The sequence below is a fragment of the Penicillium manginii genome (genome assembly GCF_028828005.1).
Source record: "Penicillium manginii strain IBT 31320 chromosome Unknown utg000002l:1.0-5564898.0:1.0-5567710.0, whole genome shotgun sequence".
In the NCBI taxonomy this organism is placed as follows: domain Eukaryota; kingdom Fungi; phylum Ascomycota; class Eurotiomycetes; order Eurotiales; family Aspergillaceae; genus Penicillium; species Penicillium manginii.
In genome coordinates, this window is record NW_026643103.1 from 3727729 (window position 1) to 3744219 (window position 16491).

The 16491-nt window shown below is 51.5% G+C and overlaps 6 protein-coding genes across 6 annotated transcripts; 2 read left to right on the plus strand and 4 right to left on the minus strand.

Annotated features, from left to right (window-relative positions):
• Window positions 1-319: 319 nt before the first annotated feature.
• On the plus strand, window positions 320-7673 carry N7533_002678 (uncharacterized protein; the record flags this gene model as incomplete). Its single annotated transcript, XM_057099328.1, has 4 exons — window positions 320-414; window positions 498-904; window positions 978-3118; window positions 3174-7673. 4 exons carry the CDS (start codon window positions 320-322, stop codon window positions 7671-7673), a joined length of 7143 nt encoding a protein of 2380 aa, XP_056964464.1.
• A 536-nt stretch (window positions 7674-8209) lies between these two features.
• Window positions 8210-9507, plus strand: N7533_002679 (TLC domain-containing protein; the record flags this gene model as incomplete). The annotated part of the gene is made up of 2 exons (XM_057099329.1): window positions 8210-8689; window positions 8770-9507. The coding sequence occupies 2 exons, from the start codon at window positions 8210-8212 to the stop codon at window positions 9505-9507; spliced, it is 1218 nt and encodes a 405-aa protein (XP_056964465.1).
• Window positions 9508-10091: 584 nt separating this feature from the next.
• Window positions 10092-11127, minus strand: N7533_002680 (phytanoyl-CoA dioxygenase family protein; the record flags this gene model as incomplete). The annotated part of the gene is made up of 2 exons (XM_057099330.1): window positions 10092-10381; window positions 10443-11127. The coding sequence occupies 2 exons, from the start codon at window positions 11125-11127 to the stop codon at window positions 10092-10094; spliced, it is 975 nt and encodes a 324-aa protein (XP_056964466.1).
• A 1137-nt stretch (window positions 11128-12264) lies between these two features.
• N7533_002681 (uncharacterized protein) lies at window positions 12265-12498 on the minus strand (the record flags this gene model as incomplete). The annotated part of the gene is made up of 1 exon (XM_057099331.1): window positions 12265-12498. One exon carries the CDS (start codon window positions 12496-12498, stop codon window positions 12265-12267), a length of 234 nt encoding a protein of 77 aa, XP_056964467.1.
• Window positions 12499-13081: 583 nt separating this feature from the next.
• On the minus strand, window positions 13082-14812 carry N7533_002682 (SWIB/MDM2 domain-containing protein; the record flags this gene model as incomplete). The annotated part of the gene is made up of 4 exons (XM_057099332.1): window positions 13082-13585; window positions 13650-14533; window positions 14586-14701; window positions 14805-14812. 4 exons carry the CDS (start codon window positions 14810-14812, stop codon window positions 13082-13084), a joined length of 1512 nt encoding a protein of 503 aa, XP_056964468.1.
• Window positions 14813-15040: 228 nt separating this feature from the next.
• Window positions 15041-16368, minus strand: N7533_002683 (proteasome regulatory particle lid subunit RPN6; the record flags this gene model as incomplete). Its single annotated transcript, XM_057099333.1, has 2 exons — window positions 15041-16047; window positions 16101-16368. 2 exons carry the CDS (start codon window positions 16366-16368, stop codon window positions 15041-15043), a joined length of 1275 nt encoding a protein of 424 aa, XP_056964469.1.
• Window positions 16369-16491: the final 123 nt, after the last annotated feature.

Below are 16491 nucleotides of genomic sequence, written 5' to 3' on the forward strand. Positions count from 1 at the left end.
CTAGGGCCCACATGTGATGTGTAGGCCGCGTAGTGGTCCGTAGTGGTCCCCGGTCTTGTTCGTGGCTCCCTCCACTCTCCACCTGTTTACTTCTTATCAAGTTGATCTCCCGGTTTGATCGAGACTTTTACACCGTCTTTTGCACTTTGTGTTTTCAGCGAATTTTGCTCTGCTCTCCTCTGCGAGCTTGTTATGCCTTTGACGACCTTGTTTTGATCCTATTACGCATTCTCCAAACTTGAACTACATTCCTATTCCCATATCCTTGCCAATACCTCACTGAGACATCTCGACTTCTTCTCCACGACAATAACACACCATGCCGTCCCAAGATCGGGACGTATCTTCCCGTGATCGGGAGCTTGTTCGGCATCAGGGCTCTCATACCGACTCTGGTCGCCTCTCTGTTCCAATGTACGTGATTCATCTTATTATTCTACCAACCAAATACCTACCATGAACGACTGGAAGAGGATGCTAAAGCGTCGCTCGCGCAGGTGGGACAGTTCTGATCCTGAACGCGCTCCTCCGCCACTACCTTTAAATCCTCGCTCAATGAGCCCTGTGACAAAATCCAATGTGTCGCCCAATGTTCAGGCTATCGCTGCCAAATTCACAGATAGGCCGAGCGAGAACGCTCCGAGCTCCTACACAACAAATTCAATGCCCAAGTCCGGTTCACCTGAGCGACAGCTGGTCAAGGGCCATTATCACAAGCGCATGCAGTCTCTACCACCTGCCGACACCAAGGGTGACACTCGCTCGGAGTTTTTGAATTACCTCGAAAACCGATCACCAGAGCGTCCTCTACGAGCAACAATTGTTGACCCCGCAAGCAAGCTCCAGGACACAAACAAGTCTGCTGGCTCACCTCCAACCCGTCCTGCTGAACGGGAGCTTCCCAGTTATATCTCGAACCGATATTTGTCGAAGCCCATCTTGGGCGAAAACACCCCCCCCCTCCGCAACAATGCTAGCACTTCAGAATATGCAGCTACCAGAAAATGACCCTCCATCGCCCTCCAAAGCCCCCAAAATGATCACTGCATCCGCTGAGCCACCTCAAACCGAGCGCGCGACTCCCACCATGGGCTCACTTGAATCGCAAATCCTGAGCCTCACCGAGATTGCGAGCAGTTTGCAGCGTGAGATGTCCAATCTGAGCCGACGAAGTAAGGACAATGCCACCGATCTCGTTAGCCTGAAAGCCGCAACGAATGCCCGAGACGAAGATATTAGGGTGAGCCTGAAGCAGCTGACTTCGAATCTCACATCAAAGTTGTTGGATAATGATGGCCTAAGGTCTGATCTCAAAGCTTTCTTGAAACCCCGTGAAGGCATTAACCCAAGTGAACCGGATAGTTCTCCCAACTCCAAAAGAAGCTACTCCGTGCCACGCATGCCGAGCCCCAATCCTTTCAGCAGCTACGATCGAGAATTTTGCGGTTCCCCGGGACCCATTTGCTCCGACGGCTCTGCCAGCATTGCCTTGCTCGAAAAGGTTCTTCGCGAGATGGCCACAAAGGAGGGCGAGGAGAGACTTTTGGAACTTGTGGATGAAATCAAGACACGTCCAGCTTCATCAGTCTCTGATCAGGATGCCGATAAGAAGGTAACCAATATGCTCGAGGAAATCCTTAATATTGTGAAAGAGGACCCCTCTAGCAGAGCTCTTGTGCGTTCGATGCAGGCCATCAACAGCACTTCTCCGAACGAAACCAACACCCAAGGAACGCGATCTCTGTCTACGGGCTCTATGGATCCCAGCGCTACCGTGCAAGCTCTCAATCTCGCCAAGGGCGATGTGAACCGATCCCCATCGGACGAGGAGGACATGATGGCCATTCTGAGAAGCGTTAAGAACAGCGTCATTGAAGGAGGTGGTATGACGAATGGCGTTAAGAGCCTTGTGCGTGAATTGCGCGGCGAGGTACTCGGAATGGGACGTGACCTGGCTAGGAAGCTTGAGACCGTCGAATCGAGCCGAGCTATCGATGATCAAGAGAAGCCTCAGCCTCCCAGTGCGGAAGAAATTTCTGACATCGTCCACGAGAGCCTGCAAACCCTCCAGGAGCAGCTGGCTGCTACTGTCGAAGAAAGTCGTCAGACCTCTTCCGCGTTATCTGATTTCCAATCCACCATGAGTCTGGCTTCTATCTATTCTGTGGTCAAGAAAGCTCTTGATGAGCTTGAGCTCCCCCAGCCCCAGGCGGCGGAGCCTCATGGATCTATAATGGAGAAGGAGGACATCCTTGACACTGTTCGCGAGGCTTGGGAAACCTATAAACCCGAGATCGAGTTACAGAACTTCGGCCTGGAACGAGATGAGATCTTGGATTGTCTGTCAGAGGGCCTTAGGGACTACCGACCACAACATGAGCAATCCATTACCTACGACCAGGTCCTCGACGCGGTCAACACCGGCATGCAAAACTTCAGCCCTCCACCCATTGAACACCCTCCCTCTATAACTCGCGACGAAATCATTTTGACAATCCGCGAATGTCTGGAGAAGCCAGAGCCCACGGCACGAGGCTTAGATGAAGACCATGCCAATCACTTGAATTCCATGAAAGATGAGATTCTGGGTGCTGTTGCCATGCATGCCGCAGAGAAGCCTGCTTCTCATGGCTTTGACGACGAGCACTTCAACCAATTTCACGCGATCAAGGACGAAATTCTCCACGCCGTTGCGATGCACGCTGCCGAGAGACCAGACTCACGGGGTTTGGATGAGGAACACATCAATCTCTTCCATTCCATTAAAGATGAAATCCTTGGTGCCGTGGCGATGCAAGCTATCGAGAAGCCAGCTTCCCGAGGCTTGGATGAGGAGCATATGGACCACCTCAACAACATTCGTGACGAGATTCTTCATGCCCTTTCGCAACATGCCACCGAAAAGGAAGCTCCTCGAGGCTTCAATGATGATCATATGGAACATCTAGACTCTCTCCGTGATGAGATCCTGAATGCAGTGACTGGATCCATGGCCACCCAAAGCATGATCAGTAAGGAGTCTTTCGATTCTGGCCTCGGCCGGGATGAGATCGTCAGCGCAGTCTCCGATGGCTTGGAGGCCCATTTCACAGCCGCCAAGGATATGGAAGAACCTCGCGTTTCTAGGGGGGGATGTGATTAATGCTGTGAATGATGCCTTCGATTCCCAACAGGCCGCTCTTAGCACTGCTGTTCAACCCAGCATCTCTCGTGAAGACATAATCAGCGCCGTTGCTGACGGAATTGAACTTTCACGCAAAGATCAAGACACAGCACTTGCCAATATACAACCTTCTGTTTCACGCGAAGAGATATTGGAGGCAATCGCTGACGGACTCCAAAATTCCAGCAAGGATCAGGACTCGGCGATCGCGAACATCCAGTCTTCGCTTTCCCGAGAAGAAATTTTAGACGCCATTTCTGAAGGCCTTCACAACTCAAGCGAGGCAGATAAATCCGCCCTGAGTACCAGTGTCGGTCCTCAAATCACCCGCGAGGATGTCTTCCAAGCAGTTGTGGAGGGGATGGAGAACGCTAATACTATGACTCGTGAGATCGAACTCAACAAAGATGATTTAATGGAGGCAATCACTGCCGGGCTCCATGAAGTGAACAGCTCCGCAAACGCGAATGCTGGCGATCAAGTTATGGACCGCCTGCAGGATGTTGTTGATGGCATGAAAGAGGAATTCAAGCAATATTCCGCGGCCAATGGCAGAGACACCGAGCAAGTCCTAGATGCCATCAAGGATGGTCTTGACGTGGTTCGAAAGGAAATTGAAGCTCATGTCGGAGCCACCCCCGATGAGGCCGGCAAACTTGAGATCATCGATACCGTCAAGGAGGGCTTCCGACTCCTCCAAGCCGACATGGAGAAGACAATCACCGAGGCCTCCTTGTCTAATGAGTCCCGCGGCAACCCCGATACGCCAGAGCTACTAGACGCCATGGAAAAGGAGTTCGAACATCTTCGTGGTACGATCGTGAACATGGTTGTTCGTGATACCACCGCAGGTGACAAGGACGAAATTCTGGACGCCATCCGAGAACTCTCAGACCAACATAAGGCAAATGCCGGAAACGATCAGGTTGCCAGTAGTATTCGCGAAGAGTTCGAAAATATCCGCGAGCGTATGGATTCTAGCCTTGTTCGATCCGAGCCTAGCTCCGATAAGGAGGAGATCATTGCCGCTGTCCGTGAACACCTGGAGAGTATCCGTGAAGAGACTCTTAACCGGAAGGATGGAGGCGAGAGCATGATGTCTGCCACCGGTGAGCTGCTCGACGCATTCAATGACGGCATCGACACCATCAAAGATGACCTCAAGAAACTCCTGGAGAAGCCCGCCGAGTTCGACACCGCTGAGGTCCTCGATACCATCAAGGACGGCCTTGCTGACCTCAAGCTTGACATTGACTCCATTCGGCAATCCCAGAGAGAAGCCGACGATGCCAGCACCGCTCGTGGTGGCGAGCTTATGCTTGCCGACCAACCAAACCTGGGTACCGACATCGAAGGACTGAAAACCCTCATCACCCAACTCCAAGACAAGGTTGAATCTATTGACTCAACACCCCGAGCACCCGAGCCAGAGCCTGCTGAAGATGCGCTGAAGAAGGCTCATCTTGATGAGGTTCTTGTTGGTATTCAGGAGGTCCAGGTTGTTATCGCCGAGATGAGCGCTGCCCGCGATTCTCAAGAAGGCCAAGTCCGCAAGGAGGATATCGAGGGTATTGAGCATCTCATAATTAGCACCAAGACTCAGATCGAGGAGATCGTCTTCCCCGCTCCTGATCAAATTGCTACATCTGAGCATATTGGCACCCTCGAGGCCATGATCCGCGAAGCCAAAGACACCATTACTGAATTGTCCTCTCGTATGGAGGCCGAAGCACCCACGAAATCTGACATGGGCACCTTGGAGGGTTTGATCAAGGATGTTTGGATTGCTTTAGATGAACTTAAAGGCAAGACTAAAGAAGGCGAGGAAGGAGAACGCGAAATCGAAGAGAACGCCGACTCTGACAAACTCCTGAAGTCTGACTTGCAGACCGTCGAGGCAATGGTCTTTGAGGTCAAGTCACAGATTGATGAGCTGAAAATCCCTGATGCCGAGACTCTTCCAACCAAGGAAGAAGTCCAACAGCTGCAGGCCCTCGTCACCGACTTCCAGGAGAAGATGGAGGCAAACAACGACATGACTGCGCAAGGGTTTGATGCTCGGAAGACTGAACATGCCGGCTTATTTGAAAAGATTGATGAGGCTAAGCTTGTCGTTGGTGAGCTCGGTGATGAGCTCAAGAGCAAGCTCGATGGAAGCAGCGAGGGCCTCGCTGAGCTCAAGCAGCTCTTGGAAGGCCTTGCCCTCTCCGCCGAAAATTTCAGCACCGTCGAAAGCATGAAGGAGCTCACCGACCTCATTAACCGGGAGTTTGAGCGTGCTCATGGCGAGGAGAATGCCAGCAAGCTGGACCAGGAGGAGCGAGATGCTGCGGCTATGGTTAAGCATGATGAGATTCGGGCTGCTATTATCGTGGAACTTGGTACCAAGATTGACGAGAAGATCGGAGAGGTCATGGCCAAGTACGAAGATGCTCATAACTCCCTTCATTCAAAATTTTCCGAGACCGAGGAGCGCGATTTGGCCCATGCCGAGGCTGTCACGACCACGAGGTCTCTTGCTGAGGATATCAAGCTAGTCATCGGTGCCATGGGAGACAATGTCAACCAGACTTGCGAGAGCATCGGCGAAGACACAAAGGCCCTGTTCGGCAAGGTTGATGAGTCTTACAACCGAATGGAGGAGATGCACAATGAAGTCAAGTCACAACAAGAGCAGTCGCGGACTGAAAACGAGAGAGCTGCTGCTGCCACTGAGCGGGTTGAAAGCAAGTTACTCGAATTCAACCCTCAGATTCTCGAAACCGTTCAGCAAATCTTGACAGTCGTCAGCCAGCACTACGATCACTCGCAGAAGTCTGCCGACGATTTCAGGACTGAGCTATCTGCTCTACCGAACAACATTCCAAGCATGCTTCCCGCTCTTATGCCTCCTCCGGAAACCAGCCGCGACCTCGAGGACGATCCTGTACACGGCAAGCTGAACGATATTCTCGAACACGCCAAGAACACAAAGATTCACGATGTCCTCAATACCCTCCTGGAACACTCAAAGAACGATCAGCTTCATGATAAGCTTGACCGAGCTCTGGACCAGAGTGCGGGTCCCAAGGATGAGATTTATGCCAAGCTGGATCAACTTCTGGATCACGCTGCCAACGACAACAGCTCGCTGCATGAAAAGCTGGATGCCCTGCTTAGCCGGCCGGAGCCCACTGCGTCCGACGAGCATTCTGTCACTCAGATGATGAAGCTTGACGAGATGCACAAGGATATCATGGAGAACACTCGCAAGATGAACGAGATGTTTGCCGCTCAGTCCGCTATTGTCGCCGAGGATACCGAACGAAAGCGACGGGAAGCTGAGGATGCTGCGATTGCTCTTGAGCGAAGAGTGGCCCAGCGAGAACAAGTTGAAGCGGAGATTGTCGGTTTGCACGAGGAGAAGGACTCACTATTGAAGATGATCCAGACGCTGCAGTCCGAGAAGGATGATATTGCTAAGCAGAACATGAAGCTGAGCAAGGAAGTATCCGGTCTCGAAACTGCTCTTGAGATTCGCCATGAAGAGATGCAACAGATGGAGGACCGCGCAGATGGTCTTGAGAAGCGCATCTTGGAGGGTGTTCTGGACCATGCCCGCACTGTGTTGCTCAGCCGCTCCACCGGCAGCCAAATGAATCTCAGACGCAACCGGAGTGCACGCAGCTCTCGCGCCGGCGCACGTAGTCCTAGTGTGACTAGCGTCGCCTCTACTGCCCGAGAGTCAAAGGATCCCCGCAGCCTTCTCGGTAATGGCGTTGGTATGGCCTTGAAGCGTGGGCTGTCAAACAACCTCAACGCTGCAGCTTCTCCTGTCCAGCCAAATATTGGAAAGGAGCGCCGCATCCTGAGTTTGAGTCATGTTACAGGCAACCGAGGAGTGGACCGTCAAGCTAGTGGCAACGGCGGTCTCGCGAACCTCAAGCGCAGCCATTCTGTTAAATCCAACTTTTCGCTACGCAAGTCCTCCTGGGCCGGCCGAGTGTCTATTGCCGACAAAGAAAATGAACCCTTCCGGGAAGAGGATGAGCCTGCCAGCGAGCCCGAGAGCGACGCTGGAACTGAACGTCGGACCAGCTATGCGGGCACGGAGCGCAAGTCCAGCTACGCCGGAACCGTCACCGATAGCGTGGTGACTGGCGTGACTGAAAGTGTGGCCTCGACTGATCGACGAACCAGTGGCATGAGCAGCACGACCGATGGTCACACTCAAATTGCCGAGAGCTCAGTCGGCGGAGACGATGCCGATGAGCACTCCAACTATGACGAGCATGATGAGTCCGACAGAGCATCTGAGTCTGAAGGAGAGTCAGATGATGCCCATACTGCTCGAGGGGATGACGACCAAGAAAATGACGACTCTAAGGAAGAGCTCGACGATGATGAGTTGCAGGATCTCGTGGACAGAGACATCTCAGACACTGCTTCTCAGATGGAAGCGCAGGTGTTGAAGCTGCTGGAGCCACCCACTGATAGTGGCCTGGGCACGGAGACTGCGCTTTCCACATAATGTTATTTATTTTGTTTGTTTCGGCATGATGATCGGGAGTTTGGGTTTCCTCTGTTCTGTTTCTGTTTCCTTTTCATATACCACCTGTGTGTTACTGTTTTTCTGTTATTAAGACTCTGTATGATTTCCCTTTTATGTCAATTAATGAACATTCCTCAACGTCACTTCTCATTGTCATCTTCTGTAGTCATCCAGTAGAAAAATCAAAATTCTTAGTTGTACACCTTAAGGTATTCCTTGTGACCGTGGTCACCTGCCATGATAGGCAGGTGGTCAGGTGATGTCCCAACGAATGTTGCTGCCTCAGGCTTGTGCCGAGGCCGCCTCCTCCGGAGCTACATTGAGACCCTTTTCTTTAGCCTCCTCGTCACCCATGGATCCTTCTGTGCAGTGAAAGGAGGCCATCCAGTGTGCTCGTCAGCTTCATGGTAGATTTGGGGCATATTCATTTCTCCCTTGCATAGTTATCCACCACCTCACTACCGGCCATCCGAGCTCCCCACATCGGGTGATAAGCTGCTCGACCGCATCCCACGATGCTGGACCCCCTCGGCCCCCCTCCAGCATGGCTGCGGAATTTGGTCGAGCCCTATGCCCTCTCTCTGAGCAGCCCAACCCTCCCTGACCACATCCATGAAGTTATTCTCGCCTTCGCCTTTTACCAGTTCATCCACTCGTTCTTGTCGCCATGGTTGTCGCCGATCCTCTTCCCGAAGCACTACCCCAAGCTGAATGCCCGGACCAGGCTCAACTGGGATATTCATGTCGTTTCTTTGGTCCAGAGTGTTTTGATCAACGTTGCTGCGTTGTGGATCATGTTCGCTGATACCGAGCGCAGCCAGATGTCGACTGGTGAGCGTGTCTTCGGCTACACAGGTGCTTGCGGTTTGATCCAAGCACTTGCGGTTGGATACTTCATCTATGACCTGATTGTTAGCGTCGTTCATATCAATATGTTCGGTATTGGCTTATTGTTCCATGCCGTTGCCGCTCTCTGGGTATTCAGTCTCGGCTTTGTGAGTGGAATACCCGCCCAGCTGTGCCTTTGCGCATCTACAAAGAAAGACACATTTCTAATATTTGAATGATTAACCAGAGACCGTTCGTCAACTACTACGCCCCCGTCTTTATCCTCTACGAGCTTTCCAGCCCATTCCTCAATATCCACTGGTTCCTTGACAAAATCGAAATGACTGGCAGTCGCACTCAATGGTACAACGGCATGCTTCTCCTCTCGGTCTTTTTCTGCTGCCGTCTCGTCTGGGGTACATGGCAATCAGTCATTGTCTACATGGACATGTGGAACGCTTTACAACAAACCTGGTCCGCCGCATCATCCCCTCTACAAACCCCAACCACAGTCAACGCAAACGTTTTCCGCCCAGATTCCGGAACCATGTGCCTTGACGAGACATGTGCACGTGCCAACGCGGAAATCGCCCGCTTCAGTGACTTCACGGCATCTGGCGTGCCGACTTGGCTGGTTGTGACCTATGTCGGGTCTAATCTGATCCTGAATTTCCTGAATTACTTCTGGTTCTCCAAGATGGTGGAGACGGTTCTTAAGCGGTTCCGTACACCTCCCGCCCCAGAGAAGGAGGAGAATAAGAGGAAGAAGGATGCACAGGATGGCGATCTCAAAGAGCTCAAGGAGAATATCCCACAGGACATTATCCTTGAAGCGGCTGCCAAGCTCGAGGAGCAGGAAGGTGGACGGGGAGAGCTGGGACTTACCCCGGAACAAATCTCCACGGCAATCGACGCGGGATTCGGGGAGGAACTGCGCCGGCGCAGGGCCGAGTTGGTCGCCAAGGTGCCTCTTCCCGGATCTTGAGGAGATAGACCTGGTAGAATAGAAGGGTTAGGTGGCAGCATTGGAGGCATTTGCTTTTAACCAGTGTCTCGGCTGTACACCGTCGCTTTTGATATAATCTATGGCCCATTCAATTGACCTCGCAAGTGAAGACTTTTCGTGGTGAACTCGGTGCCAGTATGCCCTTTGGGGTGGCATTGAGTGTTTACGGCCTTGTTGGTGTTCTTGTGATATTTTCTATTTGTTTCATACGCTTTGGGGGTCGATGAGTGCTTGAGCTTTGTGTCTTTGCTATAGCATACAACCGTACATATCTCATGCTTAATGACAATCCTATTGAAATGTCGAAAATGGTGGCCCTTGCATTCAATATCAACCTTATGATCAGATTGGCACTGGAAAGGATTCTCTTAGATCCGGAGAGAGCATAGTATACCTACCTACTGGTAGTACATCGAGAAAGACCCTGCTTCCAAAGCCGATGTGTAATTAACTTACATACCTGGCAGCACTGTATCCAATACGGTGGGTAAGTCTGAACCTGAAAAGATCGATATCGAAAGATATCATATCAATATAGATGAACAATGCATTCCTCGATCTAACTACAACATTAGTCTCTGTAAGATTCCATCCACGTCCTCGTCAGGGCTCCTATTGTCGACAAGTCCCATGGCCATCGAAGGCTTTGTATAGCCTAGAAGCTGCAACATCTTCGGACTCATCTTCAATAGCTTGTTACGGGGCACCGTCAAAAACTGATTCTCTTCAGTTCTGTAAATCCCCCGTACAAAGAACAGGCTATACATAGTGCGAACTGAGCCTGGGACAGAGTTGTGACCCCCGCCGTGGAAAGCAGATCCAAGGAAGATTAAAGCAGAGCCGGCTTGCATCTCTGGTCACAGGTAACAGGAAGTTAGTAAATGCAACATTTTAAGAGACGGATGCACTCTTACCAGCAAAACAGACTTCATCCACCGTCGCCATGCGGTGATCGTTCCATTTATGACTCCCGGGGACGAACATCGTCGCACCATTTTCTCTGGTAACATCGCAACCGGCAATCAAACAGCCAAACTGACTAACGCTCTCGAAACTCCAATCCTCATGCCCAGAGTGCCGGATGCGATGGATATTATCATCTCGATGAAGACGTTGTCTGGGAGCCCCATACCCAATATTCATAGAGAGACTCAGGCTAAGCAAAGGGTCGATCCTGATGGGCTCTACCCAATCCTCGCGATATACGGTGTATTTCTCGAGCAGAATATTTTCCCGAAGACTATCTAACAATGGATGCTCGCAGATCTCAGAGACGGCGTCGGACTTTCCGACCAGACCTGGGATGAGAGTAGTTTGAGACGGGATAATGTGAAAAGCGTCGCCAGATCTTGTGTCGTTCGCTGCTTGGACAGGTTGATTTTCTTTCCAGGATTTCAATTCCTCTTCAATCGTGGCCATTTTGTCCTCTGAGACCAAATCGCTGATTATCACACCTCCATCCCGGGCAATGACACCTAGAATATAGTCCACTGATGCGGTCGCAGGAACAGTCACTATGTTTTTCTTTGGTTTGTATGAGGGGTCGATTGGGGCGGCTGGCGCAGGGACATGTGTCCACTCAGTTGAAGTAGGTTTCATCCTGATCGATTCGGGCTTCCAATTCAAATATATGAGAAACCTTGGAAAGCACCTCGGCAACGGATAGTTGAATATATTTCATGAAGCGAGTTCAACTTGAATTTCTGCAAGCACGGTAAGAGGTAGTGTTGGAAATATTTATACCTACCAAAGTACCTAGGTATACTACTAGTACTATGTGTCAACTTCCAAGGTTCAAATGTCTTCTATTGGTAGATGTGGGTACATAATAGGTCTTTGATCGGGTTTATATCACAGGAAGGTTAATTGCGGGGAGAACACAATCTAACCGGAAACGGAGAAAATTATGAGAGCCATCGGACTGAGGCGCTTCTAGTTGTTTCTCCAGAACACTACCTCTTTTCTCAAAAATTTGAGGAAATATAGCCTGAGTACTTTCGACGGTTCGAGTGCCCAGACTAGGTGGGTACGAGACCACATCTAAGTTCAAGTCAAGTTCACTTGGGAAGCCTCAAACTTGCCCAAAGTTGAACGCCGCGCTTCAAGTTCCAGATACTACCAGCAAAGTGGGCCAGAACGGGTCCCCCCTAGAGCCACCGTATTAACGTTATCCCCATGGGTTCAAGTTCTTGGATTCCCTAGATTTTGGGCCTGCGCGAAAGGCAAGCCTATCGAGTTAGGCTAGCTATAATGGGCTAAAACATAGCAGCGGAGCTAAATAGTGGATAAGGTAACTTTGATTGATCTGCTATCTGCTAGCTAAAAATAAGAGAGGGCAGTAGGTGTAGGTGGCAGAGGTCTCGATGGAGCAAACTCAACTGTCTTCTTCCCTATACAGGCGTCACCGAATACTTTGGGTTTATCACCATTCATCATTGCCCTCCGCAGGGTCGTTGATTTGGTCAGAGTGAGCACCGGCATGGTCGCTGTCGTCACGCAGATGGGACATCTTGTGTTTTCGCCTTCAGAACAAGTGGCGGGATTCGTGCTTTTGTAGTTCAGTAGGAGTCTTTTAGTCGAAAGGCTGCCTCTTCCTCTGTCTTAAATTTACTGAGCTGACGGTTCTTCCAAGAAAGCGTCAAAACTGTGGTATGGACCTAGACCAGGGATAGCTCATGGGCTACCTGGGATCCTTCCTGTCACACCAAGTATAGCTGCACTGAGGGGCGTACTGATTTACTTGAGTCCTAGGTCAGACACATCTTCAAATGCAGAAACGGTGTTGGGCTTGGTGAGAGAGTAGTGTTGGATCAGTTTATTCCCGGGGTTGGCAGCGGCGAGGAGATGATGTTGAACAGATTTGCCGGCATGATTCTTGAAATAAGCCTTTGTCCCAACTTGCTTCTCAATATGGTCCGTATGGGCGTGTATGATCCGAGGCTGCGAATTCGGGAAGTTCTTTTGGTACATATCCGTGGCCTTGATAGGTGGTATCGTTAGCAACTGAGTTTGTTATAGTCATAATAATAACCTGGCGCCTTATATTCTTATTGCATAATTTGGGGTTTTCCTGGCTGGACTTGTGCCTGTTGATGAACAGTGAGCACTATCCGTTCCCGGGGATGTCCTGACTGTGTATAGAAGTTGAATTTATCGCCATCTAGGTCTATTATGGCGAGCGCCAATATTGCATAGGATTTCCCAGTGCCAGCGGGACCTTTGATAGTGTACAGCGGACCATGCATCGCCCTCGCGTTTCCAAGGAGCAGATATTCGATTGGCAGGAGGATTGAATCTGCTTGTCCCCTAGGTACTATGTCCCTTCCTCCGCCGTTTCCCCTCGTTTGCTCGACTTCCTACGAAATTTGAAGTCAAATCAAGAGAATAAATAAATAGTAATTATGAAATATGCCATGAACCTCAGATTTTGAAATGAATTAACCATGCCTTACATACCCTAGCTACACCAGACCAAACACCGCATAAGCGCCCCTAAAGGAATCAAAATACAACCAACACTATGTGAATCTGCTTAGCCGGAGCAACAGAAACTCTACCTAGCAGCTTCAGGCTTGGCCAGCATATACCGCACAGCGTCCTTCGCAACGGGTGTCTCCCATGCGCTGTTCGTGCCTCCCCGGCGGAACTCCGGGCCGTTTGAATCGGCGGAATCTCCAACGATTGTCTCGAGATCACGGCGCTGAGAGTTGACCCAGCGACGGAGGAAGGCCACGGGGTCCTTGCTCAAGGCTGTGTAGAACGAGTGGCGTGCGTGGGAGTGAGTGAGCGCTTGGACGATGAGAGCGACTTGGTCGTCCAGCGAGGCGATCTGCCGCATGCCAGCGGTGTATTTGGGGTTCTGCGTCAGCGCCATCATCTTGGTGCGCAGCGGATCTTCCACGGCAACACGGATATCATAGATGGTGGGGGTAGGTTCCTTGTGGAATTCCTCGTCGACGCGGATGGTATAGGGGAGCTTGATCGGGTCCATAGGGCTGGTGTGAGGCCCAATGCTCTCTGGGATTTGAGGGAAGAACATTGTTTCGCGGCCAAAGATCTAAGGAACGTTAGACAAACGAGATTAGGGGTATAGAATAGTTCCTGCTAAGATTTTTGCTTACCGAACGAAGACGGTGGTCACAGCGCACCTGGCGCTTCTCTTCATCCTCTTGCAGCTCCATTGCGCGAATGTAGTCCCAGATCCCGAGCACAATTCCGCTGCGAGTCTCCTCTTCGACATCGAGCACTTCAGCCAGCTCCTTGCTCAGCTTATACCGCTCTGGAGTCTCATCCCGTACAAGGTTGACTGTGACGTTCAAGTTCTCTTGCGATCCGCGCGAAAACTGAATGCTATCAAATTCGGCGTTTGGCGGGGAAGAGGGCGCGTTTGGTGGTACCTGAGGCTTGTTCCAGGTGATCGGCTTGACTTCTTCGGGAACAGCAGTGGCTGGCTTGTCGAAATCGACAGTGATGGTCTTGAAGAAGTGAGAGAAGCGCTGGGATTGTTTCTTCGCCTCGGACTTCTCTTTGTCTTCTTCATCTTTGTCCTGGTCCATCGCGTCACCACCAGCGCCTGTGGAAGCTTCCTCATCATTCTCTGGGACGGTAGGGTCGCTGTCATCATCTAAGAGGCGGCCTTCGATGCGCACTTTATACCGACCTGATCCGGGAGTGCTGCCGGCGTCCTGCCAGGGTTGGCTCTCGACGGTGTTGGTGATCCAGATGCGCATTGTTCGATATTTCTTGACGGTCTTGCTGATGGAGTCCTGGATGTCTAATCGCTTGCGTACGACGGCGGCATCCAATCGCTTCTCCAAGTCGCGAAGATTCTTGTATTGCTCGACACCTTCGCCGATAATGACTTCCTCAATTCCGTCAGGGATATTCTTGTCGGTTGGCTTGCGACTGCGGCGCAGAGAAGCATCATTGGGGTGCGGCATGGCGCGCTGCACGGGCATATATTGAGGGTTGACAGCGTGTTGAGGCATTGGCACGGGCATCGCGCCTAGACGACGTTAGATGGGGCTGGATGGAAAGGAAGGGTAAGGGGAGCTAACCAGGCGCCGGGGGACGACGAGGCGCGGCTGGGGACCGCTGGGCGGTCGGGGGGTAGCCCCGGGCAAAATTAGGCTGCATGGGAGCGTTCATTGCCGATCCAGAAAGCAGTGGGCTCCTGACGTGGAGTTGGGTGGAGGATGAGGTCGAGCGAGGGCGACGGGAGGTCGCGATTCTTTTACCGCCTTACCCGATTCGGAAGGTCGCGAACAGCCGTTTACCACAACATGAACAACTAGTTGGAACTAGTTAGTAGTAGAATAGCATATAACATCGTTGGATATAATCCATTTATTTGATTGTCATGGTTCAAATATTTGATTACATAGCGCGGCACTGGCATAGCCTGGATTTTACGTAGTACGGCTTGGGTTGGGAGGTAGAGTGATGGTCGTGATAGATCCATTAGTTCCCATGATCTAATATCATTGCATAATCCTATTCCCGGATATTCCCTCTACTCCAGGAGCGAGGCCTGGTTAGTATACAGTCCTTCCACCACATTGCTCAACTTCTCAATCGTGTCCAGCGCCGCATCATAGGCCTGATCACGTTCCGTCTCATCGTATACAATCAGACACCCGGAGCCTTGATCCAATACACCGATGATCACCTTGTCGAGGATCATCTGAGATAGCTTGCGCTCCACTTGTTGGACGTCCAGACCAACCATCTTGGCAATGTGGTCCAGCTCCACCCGGCTGAAAGGCTCAATGACCTTGATCAGGTTCTGCTCCAACATGGCATCATAGAGGCGGCGAAGGTGATTCCGGATAAACGTGTCGCTGCCGAGTTCATATCGGTAGTCTGATAGTGCCTTCTCATATTCCTCCAGAGAACGGTTGGCGTGGGCGCGGGCCACCGCCTTCATGGCCTCCAGACGTGCACTGGCGTATTTCTGGGCCTGTTTGGAGCCAAGCAGCTGGGTCACATCATCCACCAGGTTCAACATAATCTTACACAGTAGCATGTACTGTAGAGTGGCCGTGGCAAGCTCGCCCTCGTCGAGCGAGCTGTATCCTTCCAGCGCCTCGATGAAGTATGAGTAAGAAGTGTTGAAGTCTTTGTCCTCGGCGTGCAGCATACCGCTCTGCATGTCCAGACTGGCCTGCAAATTGGGAGGAGTGTAAACGGACGCGGCTGATGTTCGTGCTGCTGTGAGAGCAGCCCGGGCCTTGGCTTGGTTGCCCAGGGCATGGTACACACGAGACTCGAGCAATTGCACTTCCACCAACATCAACTTATCATCAAGGCGCTTCAGCTCACGAAGAAGGGAGTTGATGAGGGTAAGGGCATCGTAATAGGTCTGCTTCTGCATGTAAATCGCGACGAGACGGGCTTGGAGGTTTTGTCGCAAGAAGGACCGTCGTTCGGCGACGGCCCACTCTATGCATGAATTGATGACGGCGACTTGAAGATCGAGGGTGTTGGGGATTCCGCTGATGAGATCAAGGAGTTGACGGACTATGAAGAATGGTTAGTTATGGTCATATCAAGGCTTTGATGACGCCGCTTACCCAGCTTCGCTGTCTTTGCTTTGGCAAATGACGAAAAGGTGTCTCGGCTGGTCTTAATGAGGTCCGCAATCTCCTGCGGCTTCTTCGCATCCCGATACAGCTCGCCCAATCCAATCAATGCATGCTCATAGTCTCGCGATGAGGCTTCTGTGGACCCTGGCCCTTCAGAGAGGATCTTCTGATAACTGCTAGCGGCTTTCGAGGGGTCCTGCTTCGCCAGGTCCCGGACCTCCTGTATCCGCGGAGACACCTTGGTGGCAGCGGACATTGTGGAGAGAGATGTGATGATAGAAGCTCAGAAAACCGGCAATTCAAGGGTTGTAGGGACGTCAAGGGTGGATGATGAGAGGAAGGTTGATTGGGCCAGGCGTGAGTCGGGGAGCTAGGAAGC